Source organism: Hyperolius riggenbachi, chromosome 7 (genome assembly GCF_040937935.1).
Source record: "Hyperolius riggenbachi isolate aHypRig1 chromosome 7, aHypRig1.pri, whole genome shotgun sequence".
Taxonomy (NCBI): domain Eukaryota; kingdom Metazoa; phylum Chordata; class Amphibia; order Anura; family Hyperoliidae; genus Hyperolius; species Hyperolius riggenbachi.
The window spans coordinates 163,466,800-163,485,025 of NC_090652.1; the positions used below are offsets into that span (position 1 = coordinate 163,466,800).

General features: G+C 41.0%; 1 protein-coding gene across 2 annotated transcripts in view; it reads left to right on the top strand.

Annotated features, from left to right (window-relative positions):
- TNRC18 (trinucleotide repeat containing 18) overlaps window positions 1-18,226 on the top strand; it is a 225,605-nt gene that overhangs the window by 44,671 nt on the left and 162,708 nt on the right. For both annotated transcript variants that reach the window (XM_068244834.1, XM_068244835.1), the window contains exons 4-5: window positions 934-2,580; window positions 16,287-16,383. In XM_068244834.1, coding sequence (XP_068100935.1) covers window positions 934-2,580; window positions 16,287-16,383 — 1,744 coding nt within the window. The remainder of the gene's footprint in view (window positions 1-933; window positions 2,581-16,286; window positions 16,384-18,226) is intronic.

An 18,226-nucleotide genomic window follows, 5' to 3' on the forward strand; every position in this document is an offset into this window, starting at 1 on the left:
GGGTTTGAAGAATATTATCTGCATACAGAGGCTGGATCTGCCTATACAGCCCAGCCTCTGTTGCTATCCCAAACCCCCCTAAGGTCCCCCTGCACTCTGCAATCCCTCATAAATCACAGCCACGCTGCTGACAAACAGCTTGTCAGAGCTGGCTGTGTTTATCTCTATAGTGTCAGTCTGCTGCTCTCCCGCCTCCTGCAGAACTCCAGTCCCCCACCTGCATCCCTTCCCTTCCTGCTGATTGGAGGGAAGGGACGGTGGCAGGGACCGGAGCTATGCAGGAGGCGGGGGAGCAGCTGAGACTGACACTACAGATGTAAACACAGCCTCACAACACGGCTGTGATTTATGAGGGATTGCAGAGTGCAGGGGGACCTTAGTGGGGTTTGGGATAGCAACAGAGGCTGGGCTGTATAGGCAGATCCAGCCTCTGTATGTAGATAACATTCTTTAAACACACCTCGGGTTCTCTTTAAGTATGTGATAACTCCAAATCATAATAGCAGAAAAAGTTTTGAAAGTTTTGAATGCAGGCTTAGCATCTTTATCACTTAATACACTCAGTCCAGTTGCTGTTGAAATTTGATTTTTATGGTGACGATACCACTTTAAGCTGTTCATTTGCCAACTTGCAGAAAAATGTTTCCTTTAGTACATTATATGAAACTTGTATGTTTCAATTCTGGGTTGTCCATGAGATTTTAATAATTCCAAGTTGTTGCAAATTTCATGCTTATTGTATGCAAATTCATACAGCTGTGAATTTGACCAACTCAGAATTTAATAGCATGTCATCCCTTTCTTGTTTTTTCTTTTTAAATTGCAGGTTCACAAGATTGCTGGGTAAATTTACAAGTATAGTTGAAACCCCATTTAACTGTGTAATATGACATGAGCCCACACCACTAACTTACTTTTTTGTACCTTTTTTAGATGGATTTTGTTTTCCTGGTCAACTATCAAGCTATCATCCTACACCATCTCTAGAGAAGATATCAACTAACCAGACACAAGGGTCCCGTTTGAACGAGAATGATGTTTGTCACTCCTATAAAAATTCCAGAGAGGTTTCCAAGGAGTCTAAAGAAAAATATTGCAGAAAGGAATTATTATGTAACACTCAATTATTAGGCACATCAAAAAAAGATGGACGATTATCTGTGGAAACCAGTTCTGGTGATGTAGTAGAGTATGACCTGGAGACAAAAGGGGAAAGGGAGCGGAAGAAAAGTCTTCCTAGGGTGCCTAAAATAGGGGACCATGCCTCTTCATTCTTTTCTGAGCAAGTGCCAATTCACTGGACTGGAAACAATGAAGCAAAGGCTTCAAACTATAATCCAACATCTGTTTTAAGAGGTTGTAACCAGGGTAGTGAATTGCTTGCCAAATCACTTGCTTCTGAGGATGATACAGGTGTCAAGGATGCAAGGAGACATGATGAGAACTTAAGGACTTTGTTTTCTACAAGTACAAATCGAACTAAACCTAGTGATTCTACTTTGACACCATCTTCCTTGAATACTTTGTGCAGCTGCTCTTCCGTACATTCTTCTAATTTATTGTGTAAAATTGGTTCCTCTTCCCCAGTACCTGCACAACCTCTCCATCCCACCATGTACAAAATGAAATTACAAAGCAGGGACAGTGATGAGTTAAAGAACGTGATATCATCTACTTGTGTGTCTAATTTAGAGGGAACAGATGAACAGAGGGACTCTACACAAGTTGGAAACCCAATTCGTGATTTTAAAGGAAAAGTAAGCAAGTTGGAAGAAAAGACAGATTTCTATTCAAATTTACCCCAGGACATTTCTTTGAATGAACGTAAGAGAGTAGAGGTTTTCCAGGAGAAAGGATCTGTGATTTGCTGTAATTCTTCTGCAAAATGCCAGGGTGTATCTGATTCTTTAATGGACACTCCAGTAGTAGCCGCTGCAGAGAAAAGGCCGTTTGTATCTACAAAAGATACCAGTGCTTCCTACTCTAGGCAGGGTGACCAATCTAAAGAAAAATGCAAGTCTTCTGGTTTTGTGGATTCTCAGCAGACTCAGTCAGGGATTTCCCATGCTAACCTCCCAGAACAAAAAGCAAAGCATTTAGAGATTGGAGAATGTATCTCTTTGCAAAAGGACGGTTTAACCGCACAACATTTTCAAGTAAGTCATAGGAAAGATGAAATGAAAAAACTATGTTCTGAAACAAAAACTGGTGCCAACAAAGCCGCTTCTGAATTTACATATCCATTTATTCACTCTGAGGGCTGTGCAATGCAGAGTCTGATTAAATACAGTGGAAACTTTGACAGAAAGGCAGCTTCATGGAAAAGTGGTGACAAGAAAACTCCATTTGGCGGTCTTGGAAATATGAGGTTGGAGGAATCTCAAGCGAAAGCTACAAAGTTAGCAAATTTATCCCATCAGGAAGTAAAGAGAGACCCAGATCGGCCAGAAAGTGCTAAATCTTTTACAAAGGATCCAATTGCTTTCCAGGAGCTGGAAGTGCGTAATCCGCCTGTTGGAATAGCTGTGGCTGTAGCACGACAAAAGGACAATAATGGAAATAAATCAGTATCTTCAAAAGGTAGGACACTTTGCAAATTTTACAGCTTTATTTGGTATTACCTTTTGTCTATATATACACAACCATTTTAGGCCCAGAGCAAGTTAAGGTGTTGCTGTGTAATAACGTTAAGATAACCATCGGATTTTTTTTATACTGTTGTGTTCCCTTATAAAAATGGCTTTCTGCGAGTTCAAGCATTAAATATGGATCAGAAAGGAATTAGCTACAAGGTACTAATACAGCAATTTAATTATTCTTAAAAAAAAAAATGCTCTGCATCAATCACTCCCACCAAACATATAAAACCCATTAAAAATAATGTAATGAGCGCTCATTATCTGTACGATGGGCTGGGCAATGATCTCCCAAGTGAGAGCCCACGTTTTCCAAACACTCGAGTTGTATCCAGCTTCTAGTTTAGACATCAGGGTGATGAGCAATAGCCTTTGCCATATGCATGCATGTGGATGCATATGCCAGACCGTATTGACGAGCAGCATATAAAGGTGCATACACACATCAGACTATAGTCTTTGGAAAATGAAAGATCACAGACTAATCTTACCACCCTTCATGTAGTATGAGAGCCATGCTCTACACAGCCTTTTCTATGGAGCTGAACTCCACATCAGAAAAAAAATCTTTGCTAGATGCTGCACACACAGATGCTGTACAGACACAAAAGATCTGTTCCTGCCAAAAATCCATTCCTGCAAATTGCAATGATAGTCTATGAGCTCTGCAGATCATCATACACACATGATTTAACTGACATTCATCTGCAGATCAAGCAATCCTCCGCAGATCTGAAAATCCATGCTGGTGGATCTGATCTGCAGATGAATGTCAGTTAAATCATGTGTGTGTGATGATCTGCGGATCTCAGACTATCATTGCAATTTGAAGGAATGGATTTTTGGCAGGAACAGATCTTTTGCAGCTACAGATCTTTTGAGTGTGTGCAGCATGTTTGTGTGCAGCATCTTGCAAAGATTTTTTTTTTTGTGATGGGGAGTTCAGCTCCATAGAAAAGACTGTGTAGGCATGGCTCTCATACTCCATGAAGGGGGGTAAGATTGGTCTGTGATCTTTCATTTTCCAAAGACTATAGTCTGATGTGTGTATGAGCCTTTAGTCACCCATATACAGTGTGCTAATCCTCTAGAGGTGGTAACAGAACCTCATTGAGACTTTCATTTAGAAGCTTTTATTCAATTATGCTCTGTCATCATCCACAATCGCTGCACATCTTTTGGGGGCTCCTTGACCACTTTTCCATCATTGGGACATATGCAACGCCGGTCATTCCTGGGCCCATATGCAATTCATTTTTTCACCATCATCTAGAGTCATCTCCTAGATTATTTTCATCTTCTCTTTAACCACTTGAGGACCGCAGGCTTTACCCCCCTTTAAGGACCAGACCCTTTTTTCCATTCAGACCACTGCAGCTTTCACGGTTTATTGCTCGCTCATACAACCTACCACCTAAATGAATTTTACCGCCTTTTCTTGTTTGATTGCTGCTGCGATTTTTACTTTTTATTATATTCATCAAACAAGACATGAATTTTGGCAAAAAAATGATTTTTTTTAACTTTCTGTGCTGACATTTTTCAAATAAAGTAACATTTCTGTATACATGCAGCACGAAAAATGTGGACAAACATGTTTTTAATAAAAAAAAAACCCATTCAGCCTATATTGATTGGTTTGGGTAAAAGTTATAGCGTTTACAAACTATGGTGCAAAAAGTGAATTTTCCCATTTTGAAGCATCTATGACTTTTCTGACCCCCTGTCATGTTTCATGAGGGGCTAGAATTCCAGGATAGTATAAATACCCCCCAAATGACCCCATTTTGGAAAGAAGACATCCCAAAGTATTCACTGAGAGGCATGGTGAGTTCATAGAAGATTTTATTTTTTGTCACAAGTTAGCGGAAAATGACACTTTGTGACAAAAAAGAAAAAAAAATGCTAACTTGCGACAAAAAAAAAAAAAAAATGAAATCTGCCACGGACTCACTATGCTCCTCTCTGAATACCTTGAAGTGTCTACTTTCCAAAATGGGGTAATTAGTGGGGTGTGTTTACTGTCCTTGCATTTTGGGGGGTGCCTAATTGTAAGTACCCCTGTAAAGCCTAAAGGTGCTCATTGGACTTTGGGCCCCTTAGCGCAGTTAGGCTGCAAAAAAGTGCTACACATGTGGTATTGCCGTACTCAGGAGACGTAGTATAATGTGTTTTGGGGTGTATTTTTACACATACCCATGCTGGGTGGGAGAAATATCTCTGTAAATGACAATTGTTTAATTTTTTTTTTTTTACTCACAATTGTCCATTTACAGAGAGATTTCTCCCACTCAGCATGGGTATGTGTAAAAATACACCCCAAAACACATTAAACTACTTCTCCTGAGTACGGCGATACCACATGTGTGGCACTTTTTTGCACCCTAACTGCGCTAAGGGGCCCAAAGTCCAAGGAGTACCTTTAGGATTTCACAGGTCATTTTTGTTTCAAGACTACTCCTCACGGTTTAGGGCCCCTAAAATGCCAGGGTAGTAAAGGAACCCCACTAATGACCCCATTTTAGAAAGAAGACACCCCAAGGTATTCCGTTAGGTGTATGGCGAGTTCATAGAAGATTTTATTTTTTGTCACAAGTTAGTAAAAATGACACTTTGTGAAAAAATAAAAATAAAAATCAATTTCCGCTAACTTGTGACCAAAAATAAAATATTCTATGAACTCGTCATACACCTAACAGAATACCTTGGGGTGTCTTTTTTCTAAAATGGGTTCACTTGTGGGGTTCCTATACCGCCCTGGCATTTTACGGGCCCAAAACCGTGAGTAGTCTGGAAACCAAATGTCTCAAAATGACTGTTCAGGGGTATAAGCATCTGCAAATTTTGATGACAGGTGGTCTATGAGGGGGCGAATTTTGTGGAACCGGTCATAAGCAGGGTGGCCTTTTAGATGACAGGTTGTATTGGGACTGATCTGATGGATAGGAGTGCTAGGGGGGTGACAGGAGGTGATTGATGGGTGTCTCAGGGGGTGGTTAGAGGGGAAAATAGATGCAATCAATGCACTGGGGAGGTGATTGGAAGGGGACTGAGACTTTGGCCGAGTGATCAGGAGCCCACACGGGGCAAATTAGGGCCTGATCTGATGGGTAGGTGTGCTAGGGGATAACAGGAGGTGATTGATGGGTGTCTCAAGGTATGATTAGAGGGGGGAATAGATGCAAGCAATGCACTGGCGAGGTGATCAGGGCTGGGGTCTGAGGGCGTTCTGAGGGTGTGGGCGGGTGATTGAGTGCCCTAGGGGCAGATAGGGGTCTAATCTGATGGGTAGCAGTGACAGGGGGGTGATTGATGGGTAATTAGTGGGTGTTTAGAGTAGAGAACAGATGTAAACAATGCACTTGGGAGGTGATCTGACGTCGGATCTGCGGGCGATCTATTGGTGTGGGTGGGTGATCAGATTGCCCGCAAGGGGCAGGTTAGGGGCTGATTGATGGGTGGCAGTGACAGGGGGTGATTGATGGGTGATTGACAGGTGATCAGAGGGGGTAGATGCGTACAGTACACGGGAGGGGGGGGGGTCTGGGGAGAATCTGAGGGGTGGGGAAGGGGTGATCAGGAGGGAGCGGGGGCAGTTTAGGGCAAAAAAAAAATATAGCGTTTACAGATAGTGACAGGGAGTGATTGATGGGTGATTAGGGGGGTGATTGGGTGCAAACAGGGGTCTGGAGGGTGGGTGGGGGGGGGGGGGGTCTGAGGGGTGCGGCGATCAGGGGGCACGGGGAGAAATCAGTGTGCTTAGGTGCAGACTAGGGTGGCTGCAGCCTGCCCTGGTGGTCCCTCGGACACTGGGACCACCAGGGCAGGAGGCAGCCTGTATAATACACTTTGTATACATTACAAAGTGTATTATACACTTTGTATGCGGCGATCCGGGTGCTAGTAACCCGCCGGCGTTTCCGAACGGCCGGCGGGTTACAGCGCGAGGGAGGCGGAGCCAGTCCCCGGTGGAGGATCGCGTCACGAATGACGCGATCGCTCCGCCCATGCCCGTACAAGGACCGCCGCCAATTGTACATGCGGCGGTCCTTGCCGGATCCACTTCCCGCCCGCCATTTGTACATGCGGCGGTCGGGAAGTGGTTAAACTAACTTTTCAGCATATTACAATTGAAAAAGTACTCAAAAGTTAGTGTAAAAAGTACTATCAAATTTATTTTGAGTATTTTCTTGCTGGCTTGCTTTTTTTGCGAAAATAACACCTAGGAGAAAACTCAGGAGAAAAAGTGAATTGCATATGGGCTCTGGGCTGGCTGATTAGCTGGGTGGTGTGCGAGAGGTGGTGTTTGGCTGATGGCAGATACTGTAATTACGGCAGCACTGACTGCTTTCATAAGCTTCACAGTGGGCACTTGCTCACATGCCAGTTGTCCTTTCTGGAAATCTGTTTTGAGATCATGAGAGCACTCATTACATTTTTATAGTGGGTTTTATATGTTTAGTGAGAAGGAATGATGCACCTCATGTTTTTTCTATAACCAATAAATTGTTGTATTAGCACCTTGCAGAGACTCCATCCAATTCTGTGTGGTTTTGGTATCCAGTTTCCCTATCAGAGGGGTGCTTTGTTACAAGCTGGCCGCTCTCATATCTATTATATACAGCGTTAAACAAATATCAGTTTCCTTTCTCGGGCAGATTTAGAAACAATATGGAAAACTCAATTTAAAAAACAAAAAAATGAAGGCTGATAAAATAGAAGCAAATTAAAATGAAATATTTATTCAGTAATGAATATTTAAAAAAAAAAATGGATTTTATTTTTTTTTAGAACATTTGATTTGTCACAGCCAAAAACACACCATAAGCTAATTTAGGGAATTTATTAATATATATTTATATAAAATATAATTTTGAATTTTTTGTACATAAAAATACACACCCACCACTCAAATGCATCTTTGAATATTATCCATCTGCCTACCAAGAAAACTAGATCCATTGTAACCTTGAGTTTTTCAATACGAGACATGTTTAGTGGTGAGTGGCCATGAAAATGAGGACTACAGTACATATAAAAAGCGCAGTACTAAAGTAAATATAAAAAACACACACACAAATAAGACCCCAATAAATGATTTAAAAAATGTTCCCACCTTTGTGACTTTCAACCTTTAAAAAGCTTTTCCTTTAAAAAACACGCTCAACATGTCAGGTTACAAGTGCATCTCTTGTTCAGTCCTCCTCTCCCCACAGATTTTTCTTTTTAGGCCTGGTCTCTGGGTGGGCTAGTCTAAAATTTTAGTTTTCTTTTATTGATTTGGATATATGCTTGGAGTCATTGGGCTTTATTCACAAAACTTATTGCTTAAAAATAACCTTTCAGCACATTTACAAGCATAATAATAAGTAAGTTGTACCTGAATTATAAATTAGTTTGCTTTAAACCTAATAAGTTCCCAAAATATATAAACTAACACATGATAAAGTGTGATTTTTCTCACCCCCAGGGTCTGTATTCCACATATGGTCTTATGGTCCCTGCCTCCAGTGTGAAATTGGGCCTTGGGCTTTTTTTTTTTTTTTTTTTTTTTTTTTACCCCAAACCATAGATGCAAAGGATGCTGGGAAATTGATGTAATAACTCCACTCCTCATGTCCATGGGATTTAATCTAGGCAGACAGACATCTGAAATAAGAATTATAGCAGACAGACATAAGAGAGGCTGAAACCGGTTTCCTGTGTCTTCTATCTCTCCTACACACTGTGAAAAGAGAAGTAATTTGATCCAGGCAGGGGAGGGAGGGACAGGGGAGTTAACCAGGCTGAAGAGGTGGGGACAATGCTTTCAGCTTCAGGAGGAATACGGAAGTGCTACTTACAGATATAAATGTGAGTCTGTTCTATCAAATATGATATACCAGATGTAAACTTTATATGTTCATCTAACTGTATAGTGCCTAGACTATATGTGTGTGTGTGTGTGTGTGTGTGTTTGTATTGCCATTTAGACCTTTTTTTGGCTGGAGGTGGTCTTTCATTTTAATATTACTTTTCTTACCTTAATTTATATTATATTTTTGCTCTTTGGGAGCTTCAAAAAGTAACTTAGATAAGGTGAGAACAGAAGAAAAAGGGTGAAAAAGCTTTGTGAATCATGCACATTGTTGTGTTGAAAAGTGAAATTCCTCTTCGTCTTCAGCTTTCCAGGTGACACCTAAGGTTGAAGGTGAAAATAGGTATTTGGAGCTATTCATAAATTCCCACCCCCACCTTGATTAAAGCCCCATTTCCAGCTGAAGAAAAGCAACCCTAAGGCCAGGGACCCACTAACACCGATTTTCTAAGCGCTTGTGATTTAAAGCGGATCCGAGATGATAAAAAACTAACTATAACAAGTAACTTTTCTATATATCTTATCTAAAGTTTAGATGGTTTACACAGCAAATCTGGCTGCATACAACTCCCAATAGTTTATGATGATTTATTCCTGTGATACGAGAGTGGCCATGTTCTGTTTGTCGTCATTACACAGGTAGTCTGCAACTGCATCTCCATCCTCCAGCCTGTGAAAAATTCACTCCCCCTCCCCTCTGCCTCTGAAATATCTGGCTAGTAACCACCTCCTCCTCCTCCTGCCCGGCTACCATAAGCCATTGCTACATGGGTCTGAGTGCCTTGGCGTTTTGGAGAAGCTGTGGGTGAGGCTTGCTTAGTTTATAGGGAGTTAGAGTATTAAAACAAACAAAAAAAGTATTTGGCTTGAGGAATGCCCTATAAACTATATGTAAGGAACACAATTATGCAATGAATAAAATGTTGTCTCGGATCCACTTTAAAATGCTCTTGCTATTGTAATGTTTTTGTTTTTTTTTTTCCGTTTAATTTTTTTAAATTACATCTCTCAAGTGGGATTACACCCATAGCATTACATTAGCAAGCGCTTTTCTAATCACAAGTGCACTCCTAGGATTCTGAGCTGCATGACCTAAAGAGTCTCACTCTCCACTATAGAAGTGTTCAGACTGTGACTACTGGAATGCGGGCCATAACCTAGAGGTGTAAGAAAAGGATAAAGAGGTGCAGAAACTCCTGATTTCAAGAAAAGCTTAAATATGATTTACTTGCTCACCCTTGCCTTCACTCTCAGCACCAAATGGTGTTGGGTTTCCTTGAAAGAATAGCAACGCTGCGCTAAACCTGCTCTTTAGTACATCTTATGGCCTGGATTTAGCATGTTTGATGTTCTGGTTCCCATGCTATGTGCTTTAAAATGCACAGAAGTACTCATTGTGATACTTGGATTTTGCTTTGCTGTTCTCGTTCAGCTGATGGCTGTATCATCTTTGGATGCAGTTTTGTTCTCTGCATATTTTGTTAAATAAAACAAATCTTAGCTGGGATAAATAAAGAATAGTATATTTATAGGCCATTTAAATGTGCAATTCTGAACGTTATTAAAGGAATACTGTAGCGGGTTGGGGGAAAATGAGTTGAACTTATCCGGGGCTTCGAATGCTCCGCCGCAGACATCCTGTGCCCACGCAGCCACTCACTGATGCTCTGGCCCCGCCTCTGGTTCGCTTCTGGAATTTCATACTTTAAAGTCTGAAAACCAATGCGCCTGCGTTGCCATGTCCTCGCTCCCGTTGATGTCACTAGGAGCGTACTGCGCAGGCACAAACCATACTGGGCCTGCGCAGTATGCTCCTGGTGACATCAGCGGGAGCGTGGACACAGCAACGCAGGCGCAGTGGTTTTCAGACTTTAAAGTATGAAGTTCCAGAAGTGAACCGGAGGCGGGCCGGAGCATCGGTGAGTGGCTGCGTGGGCACAGGATGTCTGCGGGGGAGCATTAGAAGCCCCGGGTAAGTTCAACTCCTTTTCCCCCGAAAGCTTTAGAAACCATTCAACACTGAGTATTTTAAACTGCGCATGCACTTTACAAGCATTTTAACATGTGCTTTTAATGTGCTTTTGTATTCACATTAGAAACAATGATTCATGCACATGCAGTGCAGGAAAGTGAGCTCAGAAAGCATTTAGCAGACATATGATCCTGATTTGGTAAACATAATTTTACGTTGAACAGTTCATTGTACTTTTATCACACTTTACTGTATTCTCTGTTGCAAACTAGAGTCGTCCTGGATGGTGTGTTGCCAGATTGGACCGGTATCAGAATATGGATAGGATGACTTTATTTTCCTAGTGAAAGGAAGTATGCAAACGTAATTGCAGAAATTCAGAAATCCACATTTATTCTTCTAATAATTTAAAACTGACAGCTGAACTGTAACTGTTTACTGTGGATAACTGCATATTGTTACCAGCATTTGTGTTCTTCTAGTAAAATGTGCTAATAGTGAACGGTTTTCTAAGTAGTATAATGTATTTTTTTTATGAATAATTATTAGTTCAGGAAGGCAGATTGATTTTAAAGATTCAAATACCTACTAAACACACAATAACAGTTAAAAAGCTGGATTAGTGCTGTCTAGTTACGCATGCTCGTGCACCTCTGTCCACACCCTCTGCTGCTTATTTCTGTACCATAAGTACTGTGGTATGTGGCAGAATTCCCTTCCAGATGATGGTCTCCATCTTAAGATTAGTGCAACTATCCATTTCTGACAGTCTTGTCTCTTATTAACTAACCCTAGATAGAGCAATGGTCATGTGTGCCCAGCTAGTATTAATTCACGGAGAGCTAGGACCCTGATATGAGTTACAGCAAAAAGAAGAGCTATATAGATAGAAGAGATGGATGCCTGGGAGTGAGAAGATGCACACCCTTGCTACCTCTATCGAGAGTGGCCACAGGAAGGAGGGAGTGGTTCAAGGTGTGGATCAGTGCTAAACTGTAAATTTACATAATGAGATGAGCAGTCTCTGGAAACTGGGTGGGGGAGTCATGGGGGGAGGATTGGTTATTTCAGATGACTTAAACTCATTGGATATGACGTGAGCATCAAATTACCCCACTCCGCCTTACCCCATCTCCCCAAACAACTTGTATATGATAATTCTCTAAAAAAACAGGATGATGTTGTAGGTCTTTGGTGCTGGTCTGTGGGTTGACTCTCTGACTGTTCTCACCATTCGTTACTTCTGTTTATCCGAGATTTTTCTTGGTCTGCCACTTCCAGCCTTAATTTGAACTGAGCCTGTGGTCTTCCAGTTCCTCAATATGTTCCTAATTGTAGAAACAGACAGCTGAAATCTGAGATGGCTTTTTGTAATCTTCCCCTAAACCATGATGGTGAACAATCTTTGTCTTCAGGTCATTTGAGGGTTGTTTTGAGACCCCCATGTTGCTACTCTTCAGAGAAAATTAAGAGCAGGGAAATTTACAGTTGACCCCCTTAAATACTCTTTCTCATAATTTGATTCACCTGTGTATGTAGGTCAGGGGTCACGGAGTTTACCATATAGAACATAGACTGCACTCTCTGATGTTTCCATACCATGATTGCCTGCATTTTGGGGCGAATGTGCCAGCGCTCCCATGCATTATAAGGAATTGGATAGCAAGCACCACCGCCGCAGGAGTCACATGCAATGCAGCCATACTGACGCATTGGCTCTTGCGCTTGCACATTGGAAGCGAGCCCTAAGTATGCAATTCGATAATACTGTGCTTTTGCCTGCTATGTAGCAGGAGAGAGCTGCCATCATCAGCAACAGTGGAGAATCAGTTATCTTAATTTCCTGTATGCCATAGCAAGCAGCACGTATGTACTGCACCCGTTTTACACCTCGTGAATGTATGAATGCTAGGTTTCTATGCTTGCACCTTTACATTTCTTTAGTGAATCTCCCTCCCCATGATGTTGGCATTTAACTTAGGCCAATGTTGTCTAATAAAAAATAAGTGTTTGATTCCTGAAATCAAAACTGGAAATTTGGCCACTACAGGCACTGGAATAGTTTGGGAGCTGCAACTTTCTCAACACCAAATAAAAGAGAAACTGGAGAAGGCAGTTCAGATATCAGCGGCAATTGCGGGAAGGTGTTACTTAGCCATGGGTTGGGGACGGGATTGGGGGGTCAGTTAGTTTAGACACCGGCTGGGGGGGGGGGGGGGGGGGGCACGTTTGGTCGGTTGGGGTGGTTAGGCATTGGTTGGGGGGGTGTTGATTAGGAATTGATAGCGCGGAGGGTTCAAGTGAGAACGGGGTTAGAGGATAATAAAATATTGGTAAAACGCCAATATTTTAATATTGTAAAGAGAAACAGTTTAAGTTAGGTATGTCTATGGGCTTACCTAAAGAGCTTCAGTGAAGACCACGGTTTGTGTCCCTGCAACCTGTACCTCACATGTATCGTGGGTCCCTCCCTCTTCATCAGAGTAGGTGATGATTCATGTGTCTGTGTTTACTATACCTGGTCTTGGATTTTACTTTTAAGTGTGTTACAATACGCAGGATGTCTCATGTTGCCAGGCTCATCATAAACACTACTTGCTAGACAGAAATGTTATGCCATCTCCTTATATAATCCTCCTGGCTTTGATGAGCAAACATTTTCAGCAACTTTACGATGGCTTTTAAGTTCTTTTCATTAACAGCCACATCTGTGAGAAGACATGATCTTCCCAGCTGCGGATCTGCAAAAGCACAAGCCATAGGAATTTATATTTCTTGTACTTGTATAGCACTGCCGTACTTTGTAGAACTTTATACAAAGAACATCTTCCTTAGTTATTACTGAGACTGTCCTGTAAATAACAATACTGCTGTTTCCACTCGATCATCCATCATGAGAGATTGCCAGATTCACTATTGGTAGTGTATGGCATGGTAAAAATGTAGACATCAGTCATGAAGACAGTTTTTTCCCAATTTTATCAGGACTGGTATTCCAAGACTATCGATACCATTACTACTGAAATGACAATGCAAATCCACACATGTACTTTAAAAGTATTCTCAAATGGAGCTCTTTTTTTGAGTGATACTTATCTCTCTTTCCCAAGATTTTATAAGAGACTGTGTTGTGGGAGCGGAACTAGTGTGCTTGAGATAACTACTGGTCTGCTGACTAGGAGACCCATCCCCTTTGTTATTGCACACTATCGCACATGTGGCCAGAAGAAGTATATTATGGTTTTTTCCTGTGTTCCCTAGTAGTTCCTTACTATTACAATCAATCTCCGCTGCGACTGCTCTGGGCAGTCATCTTCTCCTCCCTTTTGAATTTACCAATGGACAAGCCTCCAGGCTCTGACTGGACAGCTATGGTATGGGGTGGGGGTGTGCCTCCACGGAGAAGCCGAGCATGTGCCTGCTAGATTTGTGTGTCAGTTGCCTTCCAATCCTGTCCAGAGGCTAGAGGCATATCCATTTATGTATGTTCAAAGTAGGATGGCGATAGCCGCATCGTCACGCTGAAATTAATGTAATTTTGTAATATTACATAGCTCCCAGGGACCTGAGGCAAGCTAAATCAACTAGAGGTAGCTGGACAGATCTGCGAAATCAGGACTTTAATATGTAGCCCCGCCCACACAGTGGTGGTTTCTCATGGTGTAATTTGCCCTTCTTCCCCAGAGCACTCTGGAAGATGCAAACATTGACAAATGAATATTGGGTTTTTTTTTTTGTTTTTTTTTCATTGCATCAAAGTGTCACATTAATTGCAAATGATCCACATACAAGGCCTGATTACTGACAGCCATAATAAGTGGGAATCACTGCAATGCTGGAAAAATCTTATTTACACTGACAAGACAGTGTTGCCCACGCATGATTCTAGTCAATGGCTGATGCCACCTGTGGCTCTAGTTGAGGTGTCCCACCAAGAAATGGGGATATGTCGCTCCTTGTAATTCATTGCGGCAAACTCACTGCTGATCATTTCATGCCCCAAACAAGTGTAGACTTTGGACCAGCCTACATTTCCACATCAAAAAAAATGTAATTATAGTATTTAAATAATTATGGCTGATTAGTGCCTAGAGCATCAGTTCTGCTGACTACACCTATTTATTTTACGTCCAGACTGGGGGGATGGGGAGGGGCGTGTCACCCCTTCAAAAAAGCTAAATTTTGATATGTTATAATACAGATTACAGTAATCTAGCCCTAGCTTCTAAACTAGCCCTTCTTTAAACCAAATGTCACACTACCTGTCTGTTTTAATGTAATTTGAGCGCTGGCAATAGCAACTAGAACCCAAATTGCATTAAGCAGGGGCGGGTAGTGTTATGCGTAGAGTTTACAGGAAGGCTAGTGTAGAAATAAATTAGGGCTAGATTACTTGCCAGATATAGTGCAATTTAGCCCTTTTTGAGGTGTGTGTATATGACACCCGACCCCCCCCCCCCCCCCCCTTTCTGTCTGTACAACCCTTGGAGCTCTGGCAGGTAGCTGGTATTTAACATTTAAATTACTAAAGGATAACCTTTTTCGCTGTGGAAACCTGCTGAAATGTCCACACTTGATTGGGGCTATGAATTGATCAGTGACGAGTTGGCCACAATTAATTTCAAGGAGCAGCAATTCCCTATGAGGCTTTCCGGTGGGTCAACTCAACTAGACAAGTGCTTCTATTTCAACAAATGGCAAATGTTTCAGTCTCAGGTAATTGTATGGTAGAGTGATAATTATGCTGTTCTAAAATAAACAGTGTTGGTATTTATTTCATATTTGTTATGCTTATACATGTCCAGTCTTGCATTTACATGCATTACTGTAGAGTCAAGTAAGTTTTTGAGCAGTCTATTTTTTATATTTTATTTCCAATTAAGGAGGCATTTAATGATTTCAGGGCAAATTAAGTGTAATAAGATATGAATGATGCAGGTAGTGGATAGCATACTTGCCTTGTAACGCTAGAGGACCTGGTTCACATCAATTATGTTCTTCCTGTGTTTGTGTGGGTTTATTTTGGGGACCTTTGGTTTCCTTCCCCATCCTGTACGAGTACACATACTGGTACAGTTATTGTTTCCCTCGCATTTGGCTTTAGACTACCATAGAGACCCTACGATATTACTGTGGTAGGGATTAGATTGTAAGATGCACTGACAGACATTTAGGGACATGGCACTGTGGAAGATGTCAGTTGTATAAATACAAAATAATATTATTACTCTATTATATAAGAAAATGCTTTGATCTAGAGAAAGATCCATAGTAACACTTAGGTCATAAAAATCACATAAAAATGATAATAAAGGGAAGGTGGTACTTGGTTTAACACAGCTTTTCCTCACATTGCCGCAGTTTGCATGCCACCCGTTATTGTGACCATTGTATCTCCGGTAAATACAATCATCAAGTGAGCTGAGGTGAATGATTGTAAAGCTCATAGCATTGGCCTCAGCGTGTGCGGAGCAGGAACTAATAATCCCTGTATCGGAGCCATTAGAAATCTGCACCAGACTTGATTTTAGCTTGATATGACCACTCTTTAGATCAAGTGAAAGTGCATTTACTCATAATATTATATTTCTGTACAGATTCACAGTCAAACAAAAAATACAAACCTGCATGTTTCCAAAACGTAATCTAGCCAAATTGTTCTATCTACATTTAAAACAAAATATATAAAATGCAATCTTACTTTCTAGCTTAACTAAAGGGGTTTGCTGTACAAGCATATAAACTAGAAACATTGGTCTAATTGGCCATAGTTACTCCATTTGTTATATTAATTTCTGTTTTTTTTTTTTTCATTGTATAGGACATACAGGTGAAGAAAATGGGGATGAGCAGGTTAGACATTGCAATGAAAGAATACTGATGGAAAGAATGGACAGGGAGCATGCTGCATTGCTTCGGTGAGTGTCTAAGGCTGTCCAGAGGATGATGGGAAAAAAAAAAAAAAAGTAAAAAATCATTAGTATGCCAATAGTTTTTAGTCATTTGATGGTACCACCTTCACCTCCCGGATGAAGTTTTTTTTTGCATATTATAAGAATTATCTGCTCATCACTATCTATAGATGGGCACTGAGATTCATGTTTGGTGAGACATTTTACATTTTTGTTTGAATCACTGCACTTTTCTGATCTGTGGCAGTCTTAAAGCAGATCCGAGATGAAAAACGAACTATAACAAGTAACTTGTCTATATATCTTATTTAAAGTTTATATAGTTTACACAGCAAATCTAGCTGCAAACAGCTTCAAAAGTTTATGATTATTTATTCCTGTGATACTGTTAGGGCAGCCATGTTCTGTTTGTCACATTGTCACAGGCTGAGGGCTGGAGATGCTATCAGCTTGCCTTTGTGTAAATTCAGTCCCCTCTCTTCATCCCCTCTGCCTCTGAAATCAATGACTAGTTACCTACTCCTGCCCAGACTGAGCTCCCATAAGCCCTTGCTACAGTGTCAAGGCACTATGAAAAGCTGTGGGCGAGGCTTGTTTAGTTTATAGGGAATTGGAGTATTAAAACAAAACAAAAAAAGTATTTGGCTTGAGGAATGCCCTATAAACTATATGAAAGGAACACCATTATGCAATGAGTAAAAGTTTTTTTTATCTCCGATCCACTTTACTATTTACTTAGTTTGAACAACTTGCTCCTGATTACTGATCAGACAGATATTGTTTGTGTAGTGCTAATGATAAATAGAATGTTTCTGGAGTCTCACGTTCTTATTTTAATTTTAATGCTGAAAGGATAAAGGTATAGATGCATATGGGTACTGTTGCATGCAGGAATTGGGACTCCATCCCTTGCCTGACAGCTTGGGAACTAGGTCTGTACAGACACATCACTAGTCTATATGTTGCTATGCAGTGGGGAAGAGCAAGAGCGAACAACAGAGGGGGAGGAGAACAATGCCTTCGGCTTGCGCGTGGCTGAGATGATCTGGATCTCTTTGCCCCCTGTAGGAGAGGGAAGGAACCCATGCTTAATTCTCGGCGAAGGCATGCCCGAGCATCTTCCTCGGTTGAAACCATCTTGCGTGTTTACAATTCTAAAGTGTGAATAGCAGATATGTCAGTGTAACATAAAATCTAGTTCATTCAAAGCTGTCCTGAATCGTTTGGTAATACAGAATAAGATGAATTTTGCGCAATTTAATACATATGCATTAACTGATCAGTTTGGGGCATAGACACGGATTTGTTAAAAATATATGCAAAGGGTATTCAACCATGAATTAAACATTTATCTAAATATATTTGTCAAAATAAGCCTTAGTGCATGATAAACCTCTTTTGAGTCAACCCATTGTTGTGATCTTGGAACTTATGTGATTTAAAGGGACTTACATATGAGTTCTAAGGAAATGCTTTCAGTATCTAATGCAAAGCAGCTACCATATGCTTCTCACTTCAGGTTCCCTTTCAATGCAGATTGTGTCTATCAGAGGTTGATATGTACCATAACATTTTAACGGAGAATGATCTTTAATTGAGCTGTAAGGCACAAATATCGATCGAGCGTGGTAGATAATGAGATATCTAACTAACATTTACTTCTGCATGTTTTCACCCAGCCAAACAGCTGAAAAATCCTTTTACTTAGTGAGGATAGAGTAAAGTTGGGCCTGTAGTACAGAGTCTCACCGTTTAAGTAGACAAAATTTGGCTGAACATTTTTGTGATGTGGTGGATGGAGAAAGACCATTCAGTGTTGCCATGTATAGGTGAAAGTACATCAATATTG